This window comes from Poecilia formosa, unplaced genomic scaffold (genome assembly GCF_000485575.1).
Source record: "Poecilia formosa unplaced genomic scaffold, Poecilia_formosa-5.1.2 Scaffold114, whole genome shotgun sequence".
NCBI classification, from domain to species: Eukaryota; Metazoa; Chordata; class Actinopteri; order Cyprinodontiformes; family Poeciliidae; genus Poecilia; species Poecilia formosa.
Window position 1 is genome coordinate 1,529,032 of NW_006800053.1, and position 25,179 is coordinate 1,554,210.

The 25,179-nt window shown below is 44.2% G+C and overlaps 5 protein-coding genes across 5 annotated transcripts in view; 4 read left to right on the top strand and 1 right to left on the bottom strand.

The window, feature by feature from the left end:
• The window catches only part of LOC103143685 (2-amino-3-ketobutyrate coenzyme A ligase, mitochondrial), an 8,037-nt gene extending 3,800 nt beyond the window's left edge, over positions 1 to 4,237 (top strand). The window contains exons 3-9 of the mRNA XM_007560319.2: positions 659 to 760; positions 856 to 1,002; positions 1,965 to 2,119; positions 2,293 to 2,375; positions 2,684 to 2,855; positions 3,560 to 3,681; positions 3,778 to 4,237. Of these exons, the coding sequence (XP_007560381.1) occupies positions 659 to 760; positions 856 to 1,002; positions 1,965 to 2,119; positions 2,293 to 2,375; positions 2,684 to 2,855; positions 3,560 to 3,681; positions 3,778 to 3,929 (933 nt within the window). The 3' untranslated portion in view covers positions 3,930 to 4,237. The remainder of the gene's footprint in view (positions 1 to 658; positions 761 to 855; positions 1,003 to 1,964; positions 2,120 to 2,292; positions 2,376 to 2,683; positions 2,856 to 3,559; positions 3,682 to 3,777) is intronic.
• Positions 4,238 to 5,276: 1,039 nt separating this feature from the next.
• Positions 5,277 to 11,667, top strand: LOC103143710 (DNA replication licensing factor mcm5-like). The gene is made up of 15 exons (XM_016675444.1): positions 5,277 to 5,709; positions 6,339 to 6,465; positions 6,557 to 6,685; positions 7,463 to 7,635; positions 7,755 to 7,910; positions 8,019 to 8,188; positions 8,664 to 8,835; positions 8,925 to 9,036; positions 9,124 to 9,267; positions 9,954 to 10,019; positions 10,112 to 10,288; positions 10,812 to 10,924; positions 11,020 to 11,148; positions 11,275 to 11,417; positions 11,510 to 11,667. Exons 1-15 carry the CDS (start codon positions 5,537 to 5,539, stop codon positions 11,665 to 11,667), a joined length of 2,142 nt encoding a protein of 713 aa, XP_016530930.1. The 5' UTR covers positions 5,277 to 5,536.
• A 138-nt stretch (positions 11,668 to 11,805) lies between these two features.
• On the top strand, positions 11,806 to 15,672 carry LOC107837109 (2-amino-3-ketobutyrate coenzyme A ligase, mitochondrial-like). The gene is made up of 8 exons (XM_016675445.1): positions 11,806 to 11,832; positions 12,037 to 12,195; positions 12,291 to 12,437; positions 13,400 to 13,554; positions 13,728 to 13,810; positions 14,119 to 14,290; positions 14,995 to 15,116; positions 15,213 to 15,672. The coding sequence occupies exons 1-8, from the start codon at positions 11,806 to 11,808 to the stop codon at positions 15,362 to 15,364; spliced, it is 1,017 nt and encodes a 338-aa protein (XP_016530931.1). The 3' UTR covers positions 15,365 to 15,672.
• Positions 15,673 to 16,719: 1,047 nt separating this feature from the next.
• On the top strand, positions 16,720 to 23,643 carry mcm5 (minichromosome maintenance complex component 5). Its single transcript, XM_007560321.2, has 16 exons — positions 16,720 to 17,144; positions 17,774 to 17,900; positions 17,992 to 18,120; positions 18,898 to 19,070; positions 19,190 to 19,345; positions 19,454 to 19,623; positions 20,099 to 20,270; positions 20,360 to 20,471; positions 20,559 to 20,702; positions 21,389 to 21,454; positions 21,547 to 21,723; positions 22,251 to 22,363; positions 22,459 to 22,587; positions 22,714 to 22,856; positions 22,949 to 23,076; positions 23,366 to 23,643. Exons 1-16 carry the CDS (start codon positions 16,972 to 16,974, stop codon positions 23,465 to 23,467), a joined length of 2,214 nt encoding a protein of 737 aa, XP_007560383.1. The 5' UTR covers positions 16,720 to 16,971; the 3' UTR covers positions 23,468 to 23,643.
• A 711-nt stretch (positions 23,644 to 24,354) lies between these two features.
• The window catches only part of hmox1a (heme oxygenase 1a), a 3,050-nt gene continuing 2,225 nt past the window's right edge, over positions 24,355 to 25,179 (bottom strand). The window contains exons 5-6 of the mRNA XM_007560322.2: positions 24,961 to 25,179; positions 24,355 to 24,783 (exon numbers count right to left, since the gene is read on the bottom strand). The exon at positions 24,961 to 25,179 is cut by the window's right edge and continues 10 nt beyond it. Coding sequence (XP_007560384.1) covers positions 24,622 to 24,783; positions 24,961 to 25,179 — 381 coding nt within the window. The 3' untranslated portion in view covers positions 24,355 to 24,621. The remainder of the gene's footprint in view (positions 24,784 to 24,960) is intronic.

Here is a 25,179-nt window from a genome sequence, read left to right on the forward strand (position 1 = left end):
AATAATAATAATAATAATAATAATAACAAAATCTGTAAATAAACAAAGGAGAAAACAAGAAGGGAGAACATGCAAAGTGGAAATATTAAAGAAAATAAGTCAATGTATGATTTATTTTTTTTAAGTGACAGTAAATAAAAAATAAATACAGAATATGAAAAAAATAATTCTGAAATAAAATGTGACGGAAAATAAATTTTTAGATTAAATTAATACAGAAGATGCAAGTGAGGAAAAAAATAAATTAATAAAACAAGATTGGAAATAAAATGGAAATTTATGACTATTAATGCTGTTGAAAAAATGATAAATATTGATTCATGTTGCGCTGTATAATCAAAGTTTTCAGTTTTTGCATTCAAATTCAAAAATATTTTATTGATTTGACATAGAAATTACATTGTGTAACAAATTTTAATTCAAGATTCTTAGTTATTGCAGATGGTGATGCAATAATCATTGGAAGGGAATATCCTGTAGCAGTCTGTATTACAATGAATCTGAAGCAATTTATTTATTTAGTAATTTGTTGATTTATATTTTTACAGCAAATTTGGCAAATCCCTATGATGTTTAAGTTTGTGGCTGTTATTTTTGCCAGGTCGCCGTTTGGTTTCATAACTGTAAAACAGCTTTTTTTTTCTTCTCTTCTTTAAAGAATCTGCATAAAAATCTGGAGCAGAAGCTGGCCGAGTTTCATGAGCGGGAGGACTGCATCCTGTACGCCAGCTGTTTCGACGCCAACGCCGGGCTGTTTGAAGTACGTCTACTCGCCGCTGCCAGAAACAAAAAGAAAAACAACAAAAAAGAAGCATTGCCCTCTGTGGTCAGTCAACGTGAACTAACCTCTCGCAGGTCCTGCTGGGCCCCGACGACGCCGTGCTGTCGGACGAGCTCAACCACGCCTCCATCATCGACGGGATCCGCCTGTGCCGGGCCAAGAGGCTGCGCTACAAACACATGGACCTCAGTGACCTGGAGGTCAAGCTCAAAGAGGCTCAGGTGTGTCTTAAGATGCCAGAATATATTGATAAAACCCTTTAAAGAACGGTTCAAATAGGAATAAATGGCTGTCTCTAAATTCGATGAGTACTTCTTAAAATAATATTGAACATCTTTCACACTGATCAGTCCCTCCAGGATTTTGATTGTTTATTTTAATTCTTTTTTATTTTTTTATTTTTTTATTGTATGCTAATTTAGAAATATTCACGAGGAATTTTGCAATATTTGCACTTATTTTATGGTTTTAGATTTTATGGTATTGTCAAACACCACGACTATAACTTGACATCAAGTGAGGTTGAGGCAGCAGTTTTATAAAAGAAACACTACCACCTGCAGGCGGGAGTTGGCATTACTTAAGCCCAATGTTTTTACCATTTTTGCAAAAAAAGAAAAAGAAAAAAGTGCAACTTAGTTACGTTACCTTGGTAACTTGAATTAACTTGAACTAGAAACAAAAAGATAAATATCTACTTAGTGTAGTATTGGTGGTGGGGGAAAAAAAGGTCACAACTCAAAAATGGTTTATGATTGATTTGATATATTTTCATAAAGGAATGAATAACCTTTAGACCGAAGTCACAAGTGGTAGTTTTTGAAAACAATTTATGAAAATGGCTGAATTATGTCAAACCTGATCTTGTGTAATTATCTAATTTCACCTTTTTTTGTATTTTTTTCCCCACTGATCTTGCAGCTTATTAATTCAAGTGTGCTTGAGATGCATAAAAACTAAAAATAATTGAAACAAAACAAAAAAGTCAGTTATGCATTAACGTGAAAAAAATATGAAAGATTTTGCATGAATTTCCACGGTCGCAGAATCGTGTAAAACCGAAGCGACCGATGTCATCTGGAGTCCAGAGGGCCACGTAAAAAGCTGCGGCAGGCCGTATCTGGCCCTCCAGCCTCGACTCCGACACGTGATCCCGAGGCTCTCGTGTGTTTTCCCTCCTCAGTCTTCTCGGATGCGCCTGGTGGTGACAGACGGCGTCTTCTCCATGGACGGAGACGTGGCTCCGCTGCGCGGAATCTGCGACCTCGCCGAGCAGTACGGGGCCATGGTGTTCATAGACGAATGCCACGCCACCGGTTTCCTGGGGCCCCGGGGCAGGTGAGGCACAAATAAAATCAACTGAGATGCGCAGCTGCTGAAGATTCAGACACTTGGAATCATGCTTTGCTCTGTTTGGAAGAAAAAAAAATGGAAATATTGAGAATTTGAGTCATTTTTTGGGGGAGATTTGTCACTGAAAGGCGACTAAACGACCGTGTTTTGGTGTGCAGAGGGACAGACGAGCTCCTGGGAGTGACGGACAGAGTTCAGATTGTGAACTCCACTCTGGGAAAAGCTTTGGGAGGAGCAGCAGGTACGTCTGCTTCACTGTGGACATTTAAGTTTCTCCACTGCATGAAAATTATAAACAGATTTTGTTTAAATATGTTGAAAAATGGGAAGACTGGAGGCTGGGATCACAATTAAATGTAAACTCAAACATCAAGTGAGGCTGACTCAGCAGTGTTGTATAAATAAGAGCCGCTGCCTCCTGCTGGTGGGAGTTGGCATCACTTGAACCCGTTAGCTTAAAAAATACGTGGATTGTTTTTTTGGGGGGCGGGGGGGAGTTTTTTCGTGAACAGAAATTCTAAAACTCTTTTGCCATGTCTTCTCCCTCAGGTGGCTACACAGTCGGCCCCAAGCCCCTCATTGACCTTCTCCGGCAGCGCTCCCGGCCCTACCTGTTCTCCAACGCCCTCCCGCCTGCCGTGGTGGGCTGCGCCACCCGCGCCGTGGAGCTGCTGCTCGCCTCCAACGAAATCGCACAGAGCATGACGGCCAAAACCATGAGGTGCGTTTTGAACCTGCAGACATTATGACAACTTCTCCTCCATTTTTAGCTGCGTTTCCATCGCAAATGTGAGCAAAACTTTGTCAATATTCCGCTAATATCGAAAAGACTTTGATGATTCCATTCAATAAGAAATTATTTTTCTTGTTTGAGTTCTCATGAAACTTTAGTTTATGACTTTATTCTTGTGTTATTTCGACTTTATTGTGATGTTAGATGTTCATAATAATTTAAAGTCCATTGATCTTTGAGAATGTGTTCTTGCATTATGCCACTAGCATAATTATACTTGAACATGGTCTCAAAACAACAATATTATTGTTTATCGCGGTAACGTCTGGGCCAATTTATCATCCAAAAAACTTTATTGTGACAGGCCTACTGACATCACTCTGAACTATGGAAACACAAAGAGAGCATTAATGGAAAAAAAAATCTAAATTTTCCCTGAAAAAATAAGAAAAGATTGAAACCCAAAAATTCGATTAATCGCTAAAATCTATTTCTTGCCCAGTCCTATCCTGATAATACCATTTTTTTATTATATTTTCTTGACTGGCAACATTGGAGTGAGTATTGTCAACAAAAAGGGGATTTGCTGATTTTCATGCCTGAAGGTAGACATTTTAGTATCAGCCCAATTAAGAAAATCGATCTCCCCAACATATTTATCTTTAAATCTCCTCTGATCATCGTCCAATCAGGTTCCGGAACAAGATGACGCAGGCGGGCTTCACCATCGCAGGCTCCTCCCACCCCATCTGCCCCGTGATGCTGGGCGACGCCCGGCTGGCCTCTCTGATGGCCGACGACATGCTGAAGCACGGTGAGTGGAACCACCCGAGGCGAAACCCACAGCGGGTGGGCGCTGACGCAGAACCTCGGCTGACGACCCGTCTTCCTCCTCTTCCTCCTCCCGCAGGGATCTACGTGATCGGCTTCTCCTACCCGGTGGTGCCCAAGGGCAAAGCCAGAATTCGGGTTCAGATTTCGGCGGCCCACACCGACGACGACATCGACCACTGCGTGGACGCTTTCATCCAGACGGGAAGGAAACACGGCGTCATCTCCTGAAGGAGGAAGAGGAGCAAACCGCTCACGCTGCCTGTTACTGACGGAGACATTAGTTACGCCTGCAGGTCGATGAGAATGAATGTTACCTTTTTGTGTTTCTGCCGGAGCGTAGGTGTTTATATTTGTAACAGTAAGGGCTGAAAATCCAACTTCTGCTGCATTATGTCTTATAAGAGAGAGAATGTTTCTCTGGGATCCGTGAATGTGATTTTTGAGTGATTGTTAGTGATGTTTGACAGCTAATATAATAATGACTTAATAGGTTGTTTTATGCCAAAACAATAAACTTGTCTTTTGAATTTTAAAAATGTTTTTTTTTGTTAGCTGCTTCTGCTTCAGTACAGGAAAACATATCATTGAATTATCAAGCAGAGATTTGCGATTCTGCGTACTTTTGTATTGGTCTAATATCAATACCACCAAATACTGATACTGATACTTTTTATTACGTACGTTTATGTCACAAACTTCTGTAGTTTTAGGTGTTTCTTTGTTTTCAAACGCTCTGCACATCTTGTAAAAGTCTGCGAAATGACCCTTTAGCAGCAGCTGGAAGATTCAAATGAGACTGAAAAATGTGGCAAAACAGCTGATCAGAACATCTGATTTAATTTGTAAAAAAAATATGTAATGAGTCAGGAAAACATAAAATTTTGTGCAAAGTCAGTTTTTTTAATTCCAAAACCAAAAAGTAATAATAGAATAATTAGGCTCACTGTAACATAAACTGCAGATCTGGATCTGCTTCATTTTTGGTTAAAACATGTCTGTTTTTCATTTAGTGAAGTAACAGAGTATCAGAGACATTCCTCAAGAGTAGTAATGATATCACTCAAATGTAAAAAGTATGACCTTGAACTAAATCAGCTGAAATAAAATTGACCTTAAAGAAGCTTGAGGGAAAAAATGCAAACAGTACAATGAAATGTAGTACAATGGCAGCCACTGGGGGTTACAATGGCTTAAGTATTTGGTGGAATATCTAATAGTTTTGATATATTGTTTGACCTCGTTTTAAAAACGTAAACAAGTGATTTATGATTAGTGAAACGGCATTTGTGATTATTTAATTTGGCTAAGTTTAAATAATTTAAAATAGTTTTTCTGTTGTCAGTGAAATAATATAAGTTCAAAGCAAAGGGAGAGATGCGGTTCAATACAAGTAGAAGTCAAAAAGCTGAAAAACATTTCCAAAACTATGAAGAGAAAGAGCAAGACCAGAAATAAATACATCAACTAAAAGTTAACTCGGATCTTTTTCACCTTTATCTCCTTGAGCACGTGCTGGTCTGTAGCTCCGCCCCTTTCGTTGTCTATTTCGCGCCATCCTTGTTAAACCCCTCCTCCCGCCTCATGACGCGCCTTCCGTTACACTTTTTTTTTTAACCAATAGAAAAAGGCGCCGTTTGTTTCCACCAATCAGCGGGCAGCAGAGGCGCGTTGGTGAAAGCGGTTCGCGGGAAAGTCGACAGGAAGTCACTCAGTTGTTTCCCGCGAAACTCCCCCATCTGTCCAGCCTGGTCGCCTGGCTTCGGTTCCTCTCTTCGGATTATTATTTCTTAACTCTGTTTTACTGTCGCCGCTGCGTTCACCGAGCTCACCGCAGGATGTCTGGCTTCGACGACCCCGGGGTTTACTACAGCGACAACTTCGGAAGAGGAGAGGCTCCCGGCGGGGACGAAGGCGGACAGAAACGCGTCCAGATCAAGAAGAGGTTCCGCGAGTTCCTGCGCCAGTTCCGAGTGGGAACCGACCGGACCGGCTTTACGTACAAATACAGGTGAATATTGTGGCAAAGCAAATCATCAAAATAACAATAATGCAATCGCAAACTCTTGTTAAATTGACTTTTCTGTAGATATTTATTGTAAACTTACAAAGTTAGGCATTGTTGGATGTTTAGGTGAAGAAATAAGGTTTAAGAAGGAATTAGGAGGCATTCTTTGTGACAGACCTGTTCTGGATCAGGACAAAAGAAAGAAAAAAAAAAAAAAATCTGTCTTTGATCCACTTCAGCAGACTAAGCCGAAGTTGGCTTCCGATTTCAACTAAATAGCCATTACACCTATTTTTCACTGCCTCGAGTGGCTTTAGTCTGTTCTAGTTTAACAACTGAAATACTTAGACACTTCAGACTTTGTCTAGTAGTGAAAAATTAGGTGGAATTGCCCTTTAGTTGCAATCAGAAGCCAACTTCAGCTTCATTTTCAGCAGGGGGTAGTTTTTCCAAATACCCAAAGCCACTTTCAGAACCACCATTGATTGTGAAGTCATTAAATCTGGACTTCTTTTAAGGACAGAAAGCATTTGTGGAAATGTGGTAATGCCAATAAGAATGTGGTTGTTATAGAAACAACTGCTTCACAACAGAAATAATCCTGAGTGTTTTTAACGGACTTCATAAACCAGGGATGAGCTGAAGCGGCACTACACCCTGGGGGAGTTCTGGGTGGAGGTGGAGATGGAGGACCTTGCCAGCTTCGACGAAGATTTGTCCGACTGCCTTTACAAGCTGCCCACTGAGAATCTGCCCCTGGTCCGTTCTTATTTTAATTTTTTTTTTTTACATCACAGCGATTTCTTTCTCCTCACATTGATTAAATTTTTTTTTCTTCTTTAAATTGCAGCTGGAGGAAGCTGCCAAAGAGGTAGCGGATGAGGTGACCCGTCCCCGGCCCGTTGGCGAGGAAACAGTGCAGGACATCCAGGTCATGCTGAAGAGCGACGCCCATCACGCTTCCATTCGCAGCCTCAAGGTTTTTATCAAAGATTATTTGGTTTGATTTAAAAAAAAAATCTTAAAAGGTGACTTTAAAGGGTCAGTATTATGTAAAATCTACTTCTTTGAGCTTTACATCATGTAAAAATGTTATTCTCTCACCAAAAACATACCTGGAGTGTTGCCTTGATTCTTTCATGCGTGTTTGAGAAATCCTTTAATCTCCATGGCAACCATTCAGCTGTGCAAAACGCCTGCAAGGACCTAGCCCCAAATTTGAAAAGGCTCCTCCTCAGAGAGTTGCAGTTTCCAAGTTTCTGTCTCACAGAGCAGCCGTTCTCTGCAATGTCTCTACCCTGCTCCTTCAAACTAGCCAGTAGCAATTAGCAAACACTTCTGCTGAGCTCATTATAGGAGCTACTTCTTAGTGAAACGCCGGTAAATACGCTGTTAAAGGGTTAACAGAGGAGCCATGTTGTGATGACTTCCTGAAGTTGGAGGCTCAGAAAGAGCAGGAGCTTCTTAAAGAGACGGAGGCCCAATTTCAAGGCATTAAATTACAAATTCAAATTTTTTTTAAGTCATATTTGACATATACAGCGTTTTTCTAACTACTGAAAGTAACACAGTTACTCAATTGTGCTGGAAACTGATACGATGGAAAACACAAAATACTATCCCCTTAAGACTTTATAGAGACACTGTTTATTGAAACTAACAACATTCTTCTTAGCGAAATCGCATCAGTTCAGTAATATCGTACGAAAAAATGCCTGTATCACGCCCCTTTAATCATGAAATCCTCCTGTGTCAGTCGGAGCAGGTGTCCCGCCTGGTGAAGGTGCACGGCATCGTCATCTCGGCCACGGCCGTCAAGGCGAAGGCCACCAAGGTGTGCCTGCAGTGCCGCGGTTGCCGCGGCGTCCTGCCCAACATCCCGCTGCCACCGGGCCTGCAGGGCTACGCTCTGCCGCGCAAGTGCAACAGGTGAGTTCAGGCTTGGGGGCGGGCGAGAGAGAGAGAGAGAGAGAGAGAGACCCCTTCCAGCTGCGCCTCACGCTAAACGTCGCTAAACTCTCTCTCTCTCTCTGTCTGTCTGTGCTCAGTGAAAACGCCGGCGGGGTGAAGTGCCCCGTGGACCCGTACTTCATCATCCCAGACCGCTGCGTCTGTGTGGACTTCCAGACGCTGCGCCTGCAGGAGGCGCCGGACGCCGTGCCGCACGGGGAGATGCCCCGTCACATGCAGCTGTACTGCGACCGGTAGGGGGCGCCGGCGGCTTATCGCTGCGGTTACATCCGAGGCAACGTGTCCTGCAGAAGCAGGTTCAATGTTTTTCTTTTTTCTTTTCTTTCCTTGTTTTCCCCCAGGTATTTGTGCGACCGGGTGGTGCCCGGCAACAGGGTGACCATCATGGGGATCTACTCCATCAAAAAGGTGGCCGCTCCCAAGAAATCAGTCAAAGAGAAGGGCGTCGGTGTGGGGATTCGCTCGTCCTACCTGCGAGTGGTCGGCATTCAGATGGACACGGAGGGAGCAGGTGAGTTCATCGCCACGCCAACCACCAGCTACACGCGTTTTACTCCCAAACATGAACTGAAATCTGTGGTTATAAGTTTTGAAAAAGTGAAAGTTGGAGGATTTTCAGTAGGAGCGCACCAATTAAATCGGCCCAGATTTCCTTAACTTTTGGGAGATCGACCGATACTTTGGCGAGAAACCGATTTTCTCGACCCCTGCAAAGGTCTGGAAATCAGCCACTGTTCCCTTTGGAGCCCAGTGAGGGCCCCCTCCCCCACACCCCCCAACTATTGCCAACTTGGCAACATTACAAAGAAAAAAAAAAAAAATCGGCATTGGCCACAATCAGAATCGGTGCACCATCTATTTTACAAAACTTTTGAAATGCTTTGGATGAATTTCTGCATACCACATCATCTTCTTTTTTTGTTGTTTTTTGTTTTTTTGTTCTCTCAATTCCCTCTAAATTGTATTTTATCTTCGTCCTGCTCCAGGCCGTGGCGCCACCGGCTCGGTGTCTCCACAGGAGGAGGAGCAGCTCCGGTCGCTTGCCGCCTCTCCCGGCATCTACAGCTCCCTGGCGAGCTCCGTGGCTCCGTCCATTTACGGCAGCGACGACCTGAAGAAAGCCATCACCTGCCTGCTGTTCGGCGGCTCCAGGAAGAGGTGAGAAGCCCGACCCCGTCCTCCTCCCCGCTTTGCTTCGGGGTCCGGCTTCTCTCCGCGTTTGACCGTCTCGGTGTCGTCTCCTCCAGGCTGCCCGACGGCCTGACTCGCAGGGGCGACATCAACCTGCTCATGCTGGGAGACCCCGGCACGGCCAAGTCTCAGCTGCTGAAGTTCGTGGAGAGATGCGCACCGATCGGGGTAGCCGTCGTTTCCGCGGCGCCGCAACAGGACCGGGAAGGATGAGCGATGCGAGACTGAGCCTCTGCGTCTCTGTGGCCCCTGCAGGTTTACACGTCCGGGAAAGGCAGCAGCGCCGCCGGGCTGACGGCCTCCGTGCTGAGGGACCCCGCCACCCGAGGATTCATCATGGAGGGCGGCGCCATGGTGCTGGCCGACGGGGGAGTCGTCTGCATCGACGAGTTCGACAAGGTAAGGCGCAAACGAGTTCTGGTGCAGTTCTTATGTTTGAGCCAGAATGGAGCAAAACAGGAAACTTACTTTCATCACTTTTCTCATAAACTTTTGGGGTTTTTTTAATTGAGAAAGGTGGTTGATTATCAGCTGACTCAGTGAAGGTTTTACTAGCACTCAATAAAAGTAAGTCTAGTGGATGTTTGAGTGTAACATGACAATTTTAAGTTTAATAGAATAAAGTAAGTGGACTCATACGGAAGAAGATTAGAGCCACTGGAAAAAACGACTTTAATCTCAGATTCTGACTTTCTTTTGGAATTCTGACATTTTTTTTACTTTAATTGTCGAAATTCTGACTTGATCTCAGATTAAAGCCAGAGTTATTTTTTTTCTTCTTCTCTTCTTATAGTGGCCCTAATCCTCTTCCATAGATTTAAGATGTTTTTTGATAATTAAATATTTTTGGTGCTTAATTTAAATAAGCTATGTTCTTTTTTTTAAATCTATATCAGTTTTATATTGAGTTAAAAGTGTTTGTGAAAAAGTCTCATGTCACGTTGGGGATCAGTCAGCAAATCATCCCACACTGCACATTGTATGCTGCCTTATTCCACAGCAGCCACCGTTAAATATTTCTATGAAGTCATTTTTATGACGTCCAATGTTTGGGGAAAAGTGAAAGTTGTGTTTTTGTCTCCCAGATGAGAGAAGACGACCGAGTGGCGATCCACGAGGCCATGGAGCAGCAGACCATCTCCATCGCTAAGGTGTTTAATCGGAGACTACGGGTTAAAATACAAAACCGCCGTTGAGAGGGGAAAGGGTTGCCGTGGTAACTTGACATCTGTGCTCCTCCCAGGCCGGTATCACCACCACCCTGAACTCGCGCTGCTCGGTGCTCGCCGCCGCCAACTCTGTGTTCGGTCGCTGGGACGACACGAAGGGCGAGGACAACATCGACTTCATGCCGACCATCTTGTCTCGCTTCGACATGATCTTCATCATCAAGGACCAACACGACCAGCAGAGGGACATGGTGAGCGCTGCGTTTCTGTTGCAAATGTCCGATGTCCTGCTAATGTGAAAACCCCCCCCACAATTTTACAATTGTGTTGTTTCTGTTAAATTAGAAACGCAATTAAAACCTAACGTGAATAAGTTTGTTCACGCAATAAGTCACTAAAAAACATCATCTTCCTGTCGTCTTCTTCGTCATTTCCTCCAGTAGTAACATCCGGTTCCAGGCCCGTGTGATGCAAAAAAAGATTAGCGAAATAAATACATTTTGATATGGCCAAAAAAATAAATAAACACCTCGTCATATTGCAAAAACAAAATTGCTGTGATTCTGTTAAGCAAACTCATTTTCGTAATTTCAATTTATTCAATTCCACGGTCAATGGAGATGCAGACATTTTTGCTAACAGTTGAGGTATTAGACCCTGAAAAGAGACCCGTTTCACTGCGTCATTGAGGACACTTAGATGATGGTCCTTCATCCCACAGTGAATGTAAACTTTTGACCATCACCATCAGTCTCACTCTGACTTCGACTGCAGACTCTGGCTCGCCATGTCATGAACGTCCACCTGAGCGCCCAGACGCAAACGGAAGGTGTGGAGGGCGAGATTCCTCTGGCCACGTTCAAGAAGTACATCGCCTACGCCAGAACGTGAGCGCTCCCTGCACCGTGTCTGTCTGAGTGAGTTACGCCCCCGCCAGCCACACGGAGAACGTAAAGTGTCGGTGTCTATGTGTGTTTGGCAGTAAATGCGGCCCTCGGTTGTCGGCGGCGGCTGCTGAGAAGCTGAAAAACCGATACGTGGTGATGAGGAGCGGCGCGAGGGACCACGAGAGGGAGTCAAACAAGCGGCCCTCCATCCCCATCACCGTCAGGTGCGTGACCTTTCTAGCGCATTCTGTTTTTATATATATATATATATATATATATATATATTTATATATATAATTTTTTTTTTTTTTTTTTTTTGGTAACATTCTCCCGATTGTCTTACCCAACAGGCAGCTGGAGGCCATCGTCCGCATTGCCGAGTCTCTGGCTAAGATGAAGCTGCAGGCCGTGGCAGGAGAAGAAGAAGTGGACGAGGCCCTGAGGCTCTTCCAGGTGTCCACGCTGGACGCGGCGCTGTCCGGCAGTCTCTCCGGTGAGGCCTTGCGCAGCCGGACGTTTGCGGCGTTCGGCCGCCGATCTTCACCAAGATCGATTGTTTGAAACGTTTTCTCGCTGTTGAACCAGGGGTGGAGGGATTCACCTCACAGGAAGACCAGGAAATGCTGTCCCGTGTCGAGAAGCAGCTCAAGAGACGCTTCGCCATCGGCTCCCAGGTGTCCGAGCACAGCATCGTCCAGGACTTCACCAAGCAGGTCAGCTGGCGTTCAAAACTCACACATTAACACGGAATACGACCCGCCACCAGAAAAGTTATGGAAAAGTTGCACAATAGATCGGCTTTCATCGACTGATATTAGTCACTTTTTGTACAACAAAAATTCACAAATCAATATCCAATTTTATTTTTATAAACATTAGAAATGTACGATATACCAACACCAACATCGGTATCGGCAGATTNAATTTTAATTCAAGATTCTTAGTTATTGCAGATGGTGATGCAATAACATTGGAAGGGAATATCCTGTAGCAGTCTGTATTACAATGAATCTGAAGCAATTTATTTATTTAGTAATTTGTTGATTTATATTTTTACAGCAAATTTGGCAAATCCCTATGATGTTTAAGTTTGTGGCTGTTATTTTTGCCAGGTCGCCGTTTGGTTTCATAACTGTAAAACAGCTTTTTTTTTCTTCTCTTCTTTAAAGAATCTGCATAAAAATCTGGAGCAGAAGCTGGCCGAGTTTCATGAGCGGGAGGACTGCATCCTGTACGCCAGCTGTTTCGACGCCAACGCCGGGCTGTTTGAAGTACGTCTACTCGCCGCTGCCAGAAACAAAAAGAAAAACAACAAAAAAGAAGCATTGCCCTCTGTGGTCAGTCAACGTGAACTAACCTCTCGCAGGTCCTGCTGGGCCCCGACGACGCCGTGCTGTCGGACGAGCTCAACCACGCCTCCATCATCGACGGGATCCGCCTGTGCCGGGCCAAGAGGCTGCGCTACAAACACATGGACCTCAGTGACCTGGAGGTCAAGCTCAAAGAGGCTCAGGTGTGTCTTAAGATGCCAGAATATATTGATAAAACCCTTTAAAGAACGGTTCAAATAGGAATAAATGGCTGTCTCTAAATTCGATGAGTACTTCTTAAAATAATATTGAACATCTTTCACACTGATCAGTCCCTCCAGGATTTTGATTGTTTATTTTAATTCTTTTTTATTTTTTTATTTTTTTATTGTATGCTAATTTAGAAATATTCACGAGGAATTTTGCAATATTTGCACTTATTTTATGGTTTTAGATTTTATGGTATTGTCAAACACCACGACTATAACTTGACATCAAGTGAGGTTGAGGCAGCAGTTTTATAAAAGAAACACTACCACCTGCAGGCGGGAGTTGGCATTACTTAAGCCCAATGTTTTTACCATTTTTGCAAAAAAAGAAAAAGAAAAAAGTGCAACTTAGTTACGTTACCTTGGTAACTTGAATTAACTTGAACTAGAAACAAAAAGATAAATATCTACTTAGTGTAGTATTGGTGGTGGGGGAAAAAAAGGTCACAACTCAAAAATGGTTTATGATTGATTTGATATATTTTCATAAAGGAATGAATAACCTTTAGACCGAAGTCACAAGTGGTAGTTTTTGAAAACAATTTATGAAAATGGCTGAATTATGTCAAACCTGATCTTGTGTAATTATCTAATTTCACCTTTTTTTGTATTTTTTTCCCCACTGATCTTGCAGCTTATTAATTCAAGTGTGCTTGAGATGCATAAAAACTAAAAATAATTGAAACAAAACAAAAAAGTCAGTTATGCATTAACGTGAAAAAAATATGAAAGATTTTGCATGAATTTCCACGGTCGCAGAATCGTGTAAAACCGAAGCGACCGATGTCATCTGGAGTCCAGAGGGCCACGTAAAAAGCTGCGGCAGGCCGTATCTGGCCCTCCAGCCTCGACTCCGACACGTGATCCCGAGGCTCTCGTGTGTTTTCCCTCCTCAGTCTTCTCGGATGCGCCTGGTGGTGACAGACGGCGTCTTCTCCATGGACGGAGACGTGGCTCCGCTGCGCGGAATCTGCGACCTCGCCGAGCAGTACGGGGCCATGGTGTTCATAGACGAATGCCACGCCACCGGTTTCCTGGGGCCCCGGGGCAGGTGAGGCACAAATAAAATCAACTGAGATGCGCAGCTGCTGAAGATTCAGACACTTGGAATCATGCTTTGCTCTGTTTGGAAGAAAAAAAAATGGAAATATTGAGAATTTGAGTCATTTTTTGGGGGAGATTTGTCACTGAAAGGCGACTAAACGACCGTGTTTTGGTGTGCAGAGGGACAGACGAGCTCCTGGGAGTGACGGACAGAGTTCAGATTGTGAACTCCACTCTGGGAAAAGCTTTGGGAGGAGCAGCAGGTACGTCTGCTTCACTGTGGACATTTAAGTTTCTCCACTGCATGAAAATTATAAACAGATTTTGTTTAAATATGTTGAAAAATGGGAAGACTGGAGGCTGGGATCACAATTAAATGTAAACTCAAACATCAAGTGAGGCTGACTCAGCAGTGTTGTATAAATAAGAGCCGCTGCCTCCTGCTGGTGGGAGTTGGCATCACTTGAACCCGTTAGCTTAAAAAATACGTGGATTGTTTTTTTGGGGGGCGGGGGGGAGTTTTTTCGTGAACAGAAATTCTAAAACTCTTTTGCCATGTCTTCTCCCTCAGGTGGCTACACAGTCGGCCCCAAGCCCCTCATTGACCTTCTCCGGCAGCGCTCCCGGCCCTACCTGTTCTCCAACGCCCTCCCGCCTGCCGTGGTGGGCTGCGCCACCCGCGCCGTGGAGCTGCTGCTCGCCTCCAACGAAATCGCACAGAGCATGACGGCCAAAACCATGAGGTGCGTTTTGAACCTGCAGACATTATGACAACTTCTCCTCCATTTTTAGCTGCGTTTCCATCGCAAATGTGAGCAAAACTTTGTCAATATTCCGCTAATATCGAAAAGACTTTGATGATTCCATTCAATAAGAAATTATTTTTCTTGTTTGAGTTCTCATGAAACTTTAGTTTATGACTTTATTCTTGTGTTATTTCGACTTTATTGTGATGTTAGATGTTCATAATAATTTAAAGTCCATTGATCTTTGAGAATGTGTTCTTGCATTATGCCACTAGCATAATTATACTTGAACATGGTCTCAAAACAACAATATTATTGTTTATCGCGGTAACGTCTGGGCCAATTTATCATCCAAAAAACTTTATTGTGACAGGCCTACTGACATCACTCTGAACTATGGAAACACAAAGAGAGCATTAATGGAAAAAAAAATCTAAATTTTCCCTGAAAAAATAAGAAAAGATTGAAACCCAAAAATTCGATTAATCGCTAAAATCTATTTCTTGCCCAGTCCTATCCTGATAATACCATTTTTTTATTATATTTTCTTGACTGGCAACATTGGAGTGAGTATTGTCAACAAAAAGGGGATTTGCTGATTTTCATGCCTGAAGGTAGACATTTTAGTATCAGCCCAATTAAGAAAATCGATCTCCCCAACATATTTATCTTTAAATCTCCTCTGATCATCGTCCAATCAGGTTCCGGAACAAGATGACGCAGGCGGGCTTCACCATCGCAGGCTCCTCCCACCCCATCTGCCCCGTGATGCTGGGCGACGCCCGGCTGGCCTCTCTGATGGCCGACGACATGCTGAAGCACGGTGAGTGGAACCACCCGAGGCGAAACCCACAGCGGGTGGGCGCTGACGCAGAACCTCGGCTGACGACCCGTCTTCCTCCTCTTCCTCCTCCCGCAGGGATCTACGTGATCGGCTTCTCCTACCCGGTGGTGCCCAAGGGCAAAGCCAGAATTCGGGTTCAGATTTCGGCGGCCCACACCGACGACGACATCGACCACTGCGTGGACGCTTTCATCCAGACGGGAAGGAAACACGGCGTCATCTCCTGAAGGAGGAAGAGGAGCAAACCGCTCACGCTGCCTGTTACTGACGGAGACATTAGTTACGCCTGCAGGTCGATGAGAATGAATGTTACCTTTTTGTGTTTCTGCCGGAGCGTAGGTGTTTATATTTGTAACAGTAAGGGCTGAAAATCCAACTTCTGCTGCATTATGTCTTATAAGAGAGAGAATGTTTCTCTGGGATCCGTGAATGTGATTTTTGAGTGATTGTTAGTGATGTTTGACAGCTAATATAATAATGACTTAATAGGTTGTTTTATGCCAAAACAATAAACTTGTCTTTTGAATTTTAAAAATGTTTTTTTTTGTTAGCTGCTTCTGCTTCAGTACAGGAAAACATATCATTGAATTATCAAGCAGAGATTTGCGATTCTGCGTACTTTTGTATTGGTCTAATATCAATACCACCAAATACTGATACTGATACTTTTTATTACGTACGTTTATGTCACAAACTTCTGTAGTTTTAGGTGTTTCTTTGTTTTCAAACGCTCTGCACATCTTGTAAAAGTCTGCGAAATGACCCTTTAGCAGCAGCTGGAAGATTCAAATGAGACTGAAAAATGTGGCAAAACAGCTGATCAGAACATCTGATTTAATTTGTAAAAAAAATATGTAATGAGTCAGGAAAACATAAAATTTTGTGCAAAGTCAGTTTTTTTAATTCCAAAACCAAAAAGTAATAATAGAATAATTAGGCTCACTGTAACATAAACTGCAGATCTGGATCTGCTTCATTTTTGGTTAAAACATGTCTGTTTTTCATTTAGTGAAGTAACAGAGTATCAGAGACATTCCTCAAGAGTAGTAATGATATCACTCAAATGTAAAAAGTATGACCTTGAACTAAATCAGCTGAAATAAAATTGACCTTAAAGAAGCTTGAGGGAAAAAATGCAAACAGTACAATGAAATGTAGTACAATGGCAGCCACTGGGGGTTACAATGGCTTAAGTATTTGGTGGAATATCTAATAGTTTTGATATATTGTTTGACCTCGTTTTAAAAACGTAAACAAGTGATTTATGATTAGTGAAACGGCATTTGTGATTATTTAATTTGGCTAAGTTTAAATAATTTAAAATAGTTTTTCTGTTGTCAGTGAAATAATATAAGTTCAAAGCAAAGGGAGAGATGCGGTTCAATACAAGTAGAAGTCAAAAAGCTGAAAAACATTTCCAAAACTATGAAGAGAAAGAGCAAGACCAGAAATAAATACATCAACTAAAAGTTAACTCGGATCTTTTTCACCTTTATCTCCTTGAGCACGTGCTGGTCTGTAGCTCCGCCCCTTTCGTTGTCTATTTCGCGCCATCCTTGTTAAACCCCTCCTCCCGCCTCATGACGCGCCTTCCGTTACACTTTTTTTTTTAACCAATAGAAAAAGGCGCCGTTTGTTTCCACCAATCAGCGGGCAGCAGAGGCGCGTTGGTGAAAGCGGTTCGCGGGAAAGTCGACAGGAAGTCACTCAGTTGTTTCCCGCGAAACTCCCCCATCTGTCCAGCCTGGTCGCCTGGCTTCGGTTCCTCTCTTCGGATTATTATTTCTTAACTCTGTTTTACTGTCGCCGCTGCGTTCACCGAGCTCACCGCAGGATGTCTGGCTTCGACGACCCCGGGGTTTACTACAGCGACAACTTCGGAAGAGGAGAGGCTCCCGGCGGGGACGAAGGCGGACAGAAACGCGTCCAGATCAAGAAGAGGTTCCGCGAGTTCCTGCGCCAGTTCCGAGTGGGAACCGACCGGACCGGCTTTACGTACAAATACAGGTGAATATTGTGGCAAAGCAAATCATCAAAATAACAATAATGCAATCGCAAACTCTTGTTAAATTGACTTTTCTGTAGATATTTATTGTAAACTTACAAAGTTAGGCATTGTTGGATGTTTAGGTGAAGAAATAAGGTTTAAGAAGGAATTAGGAGGCATTCTTTGTGACAGACCTGTTCTGGATCAGGACAAAAGAAAGAAAAAAAAAAAAAAATCTGTCTTTGATCCACTTCAGCAGACTAAGCCGAAGTTGGCTTCCGATTTCAACTAAATAGCCATTACACCTATTTTTCACTGCCTCGAGTGGCTTTAGTCTGTTCTAGTTTAACAACTGAAATACTTAGACACTTCAGACTTTGTCTAGTAGTGAAAAATTAGGTGGAATTGCCCTTTAGTTGCAATCAGAAGCCAACTTCAGCTTCATTTTCAGCAGGGGGTAGTTTTTCCAAATACCCAAAGCCACTTTCAGAACCACCATTGATTGTGAAGTCATTAAATCTGGACTTCTTTTAAGGACAGAAAGCATTTGTGGAAATGTGGTAATGCCAATAAGAATGTGGTTGTTATAGAAACAACTGCTTCACAACAGAAATAATCCTGAGTGTTTTTAACGGACTTCATAAACCAGGGATGAGCTGAAGCGGCACTACACCCTGGGGGAGTTCTGGGTGGAGGTGGAGATGGAGGACCTTGCCAGCTTCGACGAAGATTTGTCCGACTGCCTTTACAAGCTGCCCACTGAGAATCTGCCCCTGGTCCGTTCTTATTTTAATTTTTTTTTTTTACATCACAGCGATTTCTTTCTCCTCACATTGATTAAATTTTTTTTTCTTCTTTAAATTGCAGCTGGAGGAAGCTGCCAAAGAGGTAGCGGATGAGGTGACCCGTCCCCGGCCCGTTGGCGAGGAAACAGTGCAGGACATCCAGGTCATGCTGAAGAGCGACGCCCATCACGCTTCCATTCGCAGCCTCAAGGTTTTTATCAAAGATTATTTGGTTTGATTTAAAAAAAAAATCTTAAAAGGTGACTTTAAAGGGTCAGTATTATGTAAAATCTACTTCTTTGAGCTTTACATCATGTAAAAATGTTATTCTCTCACCAAAAACATACCTGGAGTGTTGCCTTGATTCTTTCATGCGTGTTTGAGAAATCCTTTAATCTCCATGGCAACCATTCAGCTGTGCAAAACGCCTGCAAGGACCTAGCCCCAAATTTGAAAAGGCTCCTCCTCAGAGAGTTGCAGTTTCCAAGTTTCTGTCTCACAGAGCAGCCGTTCTCTGCAATGTCTCTACCCTGCTCCTTCAAACTAGCCAGTAGCAATTAGCAAACACTTCTGCTGAGCTCATTATAGGAGCTACTTCTTAGTGAAACGCCGGTAAATACGCTGTTAAAGGGTTAACAGAGGAGCCATGTTGTGATGACTTCCTGAAGTTGGAGGCTCAGAAAGAGCAGGAGCTTCTTAAAGAGACGGAGGCCCAATTTCAAGGCATTAAATTACAAATTCAAATTTTTTTTAAGTCATATTTGACATATACAGCGTTTTTCTAACTACTGAAAGTAACACAGTTACTCAATTGTGCTGGAAACTGATACGATGGAAAACACAAAATACTATCCCCTTAAGACTTTATAGAGACACTGTTTATTGAAACTAACAACATTCTTCTTAGCGAAATCGCATCAGTTCAGTAATATCGTACGAAAAAATGCCTGTATCACGCCCCTTTAATCATGAAATCCTCCTGTGTCAGTCGGAGCAGGTGTCCCGCCTGGTGAAGGTGCACGGCATCGTCATCTCGGCCACGGCCGTCAAGGCGAAGGCCACCAAGGTGTGCCTGCAGTGCCGCGGTTGCCGCGGCGTCCTGCCCAACATCCCGCTGCCACCGGGCCTGCAGGGCTACGCTCTGCCGCGCAAGTGCAACAGGTGAGTTCAGGCTTGGGGGCGGGCGAGAGAGAGAGAGAGAGAGAGAGAGACCCCTTCCAGCTGCGCCTCACGCTAAACGTCGCTAAACTCTCTCTCTCTCTCTGTCTGTCTGTGCTCAGTGAAAACGCCGGCGGGGTGAAGTGCCCCGTGGACCCGTACTTCATCATCCCAGACCGCTGCGTCTGTGTGGACTTCCAGACGCTGCGCCTGCAGGAGGCGCCGGACGCCGTGCCGCACGGGGAGATGCCCCGTCACATGCAGCTGTACTGCGACCGGTAGGGGGCGCCGGCGGCTTATCGCTGCGGTTACATCCGAGGCAACGTGTCCTGCAGAAGCAGGTTCAATGTTTTTCTTTTTTCTTTTCTTTCCTTGTTTTCCCCCAGGTATTTGTGCGACCGGGTGGTGCCCGGCAACAGGGTGACCATCATGGGGATCTACTCCATCAAAAAGGTGGCCGCTCCCAAGAAATCAGTCAAAGAGAAGGGCGTCGGTGTGGGGATTCGCTCGTCCTACCTGCGAGTGGTCGGCATTCAGATGGACACGGAGGGAGCAGGTGAGTTCATCGCCACGCCAACCACCAGCTACACGCGTTTTACTCCCAAACATGAACTGAAATCTGTGGTTATAAGTTTTGAAAAAGTGAAAGTTGGAGGATTTTCAGTAGGAGCGCACCAATTAAATCGGCCCAGATTTCCTTAACTTTTGGGAGATCGACCGATACTTTGGCGAGAAACCGATTTTCTCGACCCCTGCAAAGGTCTGGAAATCAGCCACTGTTCCCTTTGGAGCCCAGTGAGGGCCCCCTCCCCCACACCCCCCAACTATTGCCAACTTGGCAACATTACAAAGAAAAAAAAAAAAAATCGGCATTGGCCACAATCAGAATCGGTGCACCATCTATTTTACAAAACTTTTGAAATGCTTTGGATGAATTTCTGCATACCACATCATCTTCTTTTTTTGTTGTTTTTTGTTTTTTTGTTCTCTCAATTCCCTCTAAATTGTATTTTATCTTCGTCCTGCTCCAGGCCGTGGCGCCACCGGCTCGGTGTCTCCACAGGAGGAGGAGCAGCTCCGGTCGCTTGCCGCCTCTCCCGGCATCTACAGCTCCCTGGCGAGCTCCGTGGCTCCGTCCATTTACGGCAGCGACGACCTGAAGAAAGCCATCACCTGCCTGCTGTTCGGCGGCTCCAGGAAGAGGTGAGAAGCCCGACCCCGTCCTCCTCCCCGCTTTGCTTCGGGGTCCGGCTTCTCTCCGCGTTTGACCGTCTCGGTGTCGTCTCCTCCAGGCTGCCCGACGGCCTGACTCGCAGGGGCGACATCAACCTGCTCATGCTGGGAGACCCCGGCACGGCCAAGTCTCAGCTGCTGAAGTTCGTGGAGAGATGCGCACCGATCGGGGTAGCCGTCGTTTCCGCGGCGCCGCAACAGGACCGGGAAGGATGAGCGATGCGAGACTGAGCCTCTGCGTCTCTGTGGCCCCTGCAGGTTTACACGTCCGGGAAAGGCAGCAGCGCCGCCGGGCTGACGGCCTCCGTGCTGAGGGACCCCGCCACCCGAGGATTCATCATGGAGGGCGGCGCCATGGTGCTGGCCGACGGGGGAGTCGTCTGCATCGACGAGTTCGACAAGGTAAGGCGCAAACGAGTTCTGGTGCAGTTCTTATGTTTGAGCCAGAATGGAGCAAAACAGGAAACTTACTTTCATCACTTTTCTCATAAACTTTTGGGGTTTTTTTAATTGAGAAAGGTGGTTGATTATCAGCTGACTCAGTGAAGGTTTTACTAGCACTCAATAAAAGTAAGTCTAGTGGATGTTTGAGTGTAACATGACAATTTTAAGTTTAATAGAATAAAGTAAGTGGACTCATACGGAAGAAGATTAGAGCCACTGGAAAAAACGACTTTAATCTCAGATTCTGACTTTCTTTTGGAATTCTGACATTTTTTTTACTTTAATTGTCGAAATTCTGACTTGATCTCAGATTAAAGCCAGAGTTATTTTTTTTCTTCTTCTCTTCTTATAGTGGCCCTAATCCTCTTCCATAGATTTAAGATGTTTTTTGATAATTAAATATTTTTGGTGCTTAATTTAAATAAGCTATGTTCTTTTTTTTAAATCTATATCAGTTTTATATTGAGTTAAAAGTGTTTGTGAAAAAGTCTCATGTCACGTTGGGGATCAGTCAGCAAATCATCCCACACTGCACATTGTATGCTGCCTTATTCCACAGCAGCCACCGTTAAATATTTCTATGAAGTCATTTTTATGACGTCCAATGTTTGGGGAAAAGTGAAAGTTGTGTTTTTGTCTCCCAGATGAGAGAAGACGACCGAGTGGCGATCCACGAGGCCATGGAGCAGCAGACCATCTCCATCGCTAAGGTGTTTAATCGGAGACTACGGGTTAAAATACAAAACCGCCGTTGAGAGGGGAAAGGGTTGCCGTGGTAACTTGACATCTGTGCTCCTCCCAGGCCGGTATCACCACCACCCTGAACTCGCGCTGCTCGGTGCTCGCCGCCGCCAACTCTGTGTTCGGTCGCTGGGACGACACGAAGGGCGAGGACAACATCGACTTCATGCCGACCATCTTGTCTCGCTTCGACATGATCTTCATCATCAAGGACCAACACGACCAGCAGAGGGACATGGTGAGCGCTGCGTTTCTGTTACAAATGTCCGATGTCCTGCTAATGTGAAAAACCCCCCCCACAATTTTACAATTGTGTTGTTTCTGTTAAATTAGAAACGCAATTAAAACCTAACGTGAATAAGTTTGTTCACGCAATAAGTCACTAAAAAACATCATCTTCCTGTCGTCTTCTTCGTCATTTCCTCCAGTAGTAACATCCGGTTCCAGGCCCGTGTGATGCAAAAAAAGATTAGCGAAATAAATACATTTTGATATGGCCAAAAAAAAATAAAAAAAACACCTCGTCATATTGCAAAAACAAAATTGCTGTGATTCTGTTAAGCAACCTCATTTTCGTAATTTCAATTTATTCAATTCCACGGTCAATGGAGATGCAGACATTTTTGCTAACAGTTTAGGTGTTAGACCCTGAAAAGAGACCCGTTTTACTGTGTCACTGAGGACACTTAGATGATGGTCCTTCATCCCACAGTGAATGTAAACTTTTGACCATCACCATCAGTCTCACTCTGACTTCGACTGCAGACTCTGGCTCGCCACGTCATGAACGTCCACCTGAGCGCCCAGACGCAAACGGAAGGTGTGGAGGGCGAGATTCCTCTGGCCACGTTCAAGAAGTACATCGCCTACGCCAGAACGTGAGCGCTCCCTGCACCGTGTCTGTCTGAGTGAGTTACGCCCCCGCCAGCCACACGGAGAACGTAAAGTGTCGGTGTCTATGTGTGTTTGGCAGTAAATGCGGCCCTCGGTTGTCGGCGGCGGCTGCTGAGAAGCTGAAAAACCGATACGTGGTGATGAGGAGCGGCGCGAGGGACCACGAGAGGGAGTCAAACAAGCGGCCCTCCATCCCCATCACCGTCAGGTGCGTGACCTTTCTAGCGCATTCTGTTTTTATATATATATATATATATATATATATATATTTATATATATAATTTTTTTTTTTTTTTTTTTTTGGTAACATTCTCCCGATTGTCTTACCCAACAGGCAGCTGGAGGCCATCGTCCGCATTGCCGAGTCTCTGGCTAAGATGAAGCTGCAGGCCGTGGCAGGAGAAGAAGAAGTGGACGAGGCCCTGAGGCTCTTCCAGGTGTCCACGCTGGACGCGGCGCTGTCCGGCAGTCTCTCCGGTGAGGCCTTGCGCAGCCGGACGTTTGCGGCGTTCGGCCGCCGATCTTCACCAAGATCGATTGTTTGAAACGTTTTCTCGCTGTTGAACCAGGGGTGGAGGGATTCACCTCACAGGAAGACCAGGAAATGCTGTCCCGTGTCGAGAAGCAGCTCAAGAGACGCTTCGCCATCGGCTCCCAGGTGTCCGAGCACAGCATCGTCCAGGACTTCACCAAGCAGGTCAGCTGGCGTTCAAAACTCACACATTAACACGGAATACGACCCGCCACCAGAAAAGTTATGGAAAAGTTGCACAATAGATCGGCTTTCATCGACTGATATTAGTCACTTTTTGTACAACAAAAATTCACAAATCAATATCCAATTTTATTTTTATAAACATTAGAAATGAACGATATACCGACACCAACATCGGTATCGGCAGATTGAGAACTGCATAACAAATGTATTTTTGTCTTTTCCAAATCCCCCACTGCTCATTCTTTTCTCTTTTCTCTCGCTTTTGCAGAAGTACCCTGAGCACACCATCTACAAGGTCCTCCACCTGATGCTGAGGAGAGGCGAGCTGCAGCACCGCATGCAGAGGAAGGTCCTCTACCGGGTCAAGTAGAGGAGCCTCGGCTCTGCTCTGTTTGTTTATGTAAATAGTTTTTGTTCTGCGTTGTTTTGAGAAATTGAGGATGGATTCTGAAAATAACATTTATCACAGTTTAGTACCAAGATAATGGATTAAAGATGTCGCTGTTGAGATGAAGATTCTGTTTAAATAAAGTTGAATGCACACGATTCGACGGCACCGATTTGTTTGTTTTTTGGGCATTTATCAAATTAGAGTGTACATGGATTTCCATAGAAACATCTTTCATTGAGAATTTCACATTGAACCAGAAACGTCAGTGAATTTAATTGGATGTTCGTGTCTTTCAGTATCATTCAACCCATTGGATTTTTAAAAAAATTTCACAAAACAATAATAATCAAAAAATTTTGACAATTATTTCAAAAAACAGATTTGTGCAACATAATGATGAATAAAAAATATGTAGTGTAAAATCAGTGCAAAAATATTCATTCCTAATAAAACTGACTTAATTCATTAGAGGTCCAGCCAATTAGTGCCAGTAGTCTCTGTCAAAGAGTGCGGTAAAAAGTGCAGAACACCATTTTTATTTTAAGATTTTTATTTTAAACTCATTTCAAAACCATAAATCATTTCTTATTACATTTCACAGTTATACACTACTTTGTTGATTAATTACATTAAATCCCAACAAAGAACATTAAAGTTTGTTTACAAGAAGACAAATTTAAAGTTTGAAAGACAATCACAACCTTTGTAAAAACGTACATGGCAAGAAGTTTCTGTTCTGTTTACGTCGCATAAAAACTTCAATCGTCTCCAAAATTTTTGCCAAGGGGTAAAAAAAAAAGAAAAAAAAAGACTAAACTACTAGAGGGGCCACAAAATACATTAAATTAAAACTGACAAAAAAAATGTTTTTTTTTTTCACCTGCTTGACAATAAACAAAATTTGTATAAAATCGGTATATCTTTATAGATCCAAAACAAAAAGGGCCTTAATAAAAGAGAAAAAAAAAATCCAGATTTGTGGGGGTCAAATCTTTTGACTTGTGGTCAGGGCCCAAACAAAATAATTTTAAGGGCCAAAAGTGGTCCCTGAGCCACACTTTGGACACCGTCATTTCATTTCATTAAAGTGCATAAAGTGCTCTGCGTGCATACTGACTACGAAATCCACATTACTACTTCCCATACATTGCAGCCCCAACAGTTGCCAGGGCAACACACAGTCCCACTGCGAGCTGCAGGACGGGAGATGCCGCGAACCTGGCGGCTCCCACGCCGCTCTTTGATTGGTCCGTTTCTGCGGCGATGCTCAGCATTTTCTGCAAGTCATCAAAAACCTAATAGGGAAAAGGAAGGAAAAAAAAAATAAACATCTTTTGGTCAAATCACCAAGTTTCAACATGCTTGCTCTGCAAACATACAGTTTCAGTTCCCGTTTCGGCTGACGCGTAGGGAGTTTATTGCACTCTCACCGGGCGGTCACCGGCCTCTGACCCGGAATCTTGTTGCCTCACCTGGATGTTCAGCTCGAAAGCTTCCACAGCCTCCTCCAGCACGGCCGCCTTCTCCTCCTCGGTCAGCTCCACGCTGTTCATGCGGCTCCTGTACAGCTGCTTGAAGCGGTTGGGGCTGCTCACGCCGGGGAAGGAGAAGAACGACAGTCCCTCTTTGCTGCTCAGCCCCAGAGATTTCTGGGTGATTTTCCCCAACACCTGACCCCCCGACAGGTCGCC

Bases quoted from the DNA above. Each gene is read 5' to 3' on its own strand.
- mcm5 (XM_007560321.2), top strand. From the start codon at position 16,972: ATGTCTGGCTTCGACGACCCCGGGGTTTACTACAGCGACAACTTCGGA. The intron at 17,901-17,991 runs GTCCGTTCTTAT...TTTAAATTGCAG, and splicing joins CCACTGAGAATCTGCCCCTG to CTGGAGGAAGCTGCCAAAGA. The intron at 20,703-21,388 runs GTAAGGCGCAAA...TTTGTCTCCCAG, and splicing joins GCATCGACGAGTTCGACAAG to ATGAGAGAAGACGACCGAGT.
- LOC103143710 (XM_016675444.1), top strand. From the start codon at position 5,537: ATGTCTGGCTTCGACGACCCCGGGGTTTACTACAGCGACAACTTCGGA. The intron at 9,037-9,123 runs GTAGCCGTCGTT...TGGCCCCTGCAG, and splicing joins AGAGATGCGCACCGATCGGG to GTTTACACGTCCGGGAAAGG. The intron at 10,020-10,111 runs GTGTTTAATCGG...TGCTCCTCCCAG, and splicing joins AGACCATCTCCATCGCTAAG to GCCGGTATCACCACCACCCT.
- LOC107837109 (XM_016675445.1), top strand. From the start codon at position 11,806: ATGTACGATATACCAACACCAACATCG. The intron at 11,833-12,036 runs GTATCGGCAGAT...TATTTTTGCCAG, and splicing joins ATATACCAACACCAACATCG to GTCGCCGTTTGGTTTCATAA. The intron at 12,196-12,290 runs GTACGTCTACTC...AACCTCTCGCAG, and splicing joins CCAACGCCGGGCTGTTTGAA to GTCCTGCTGGGCCCCGACGA.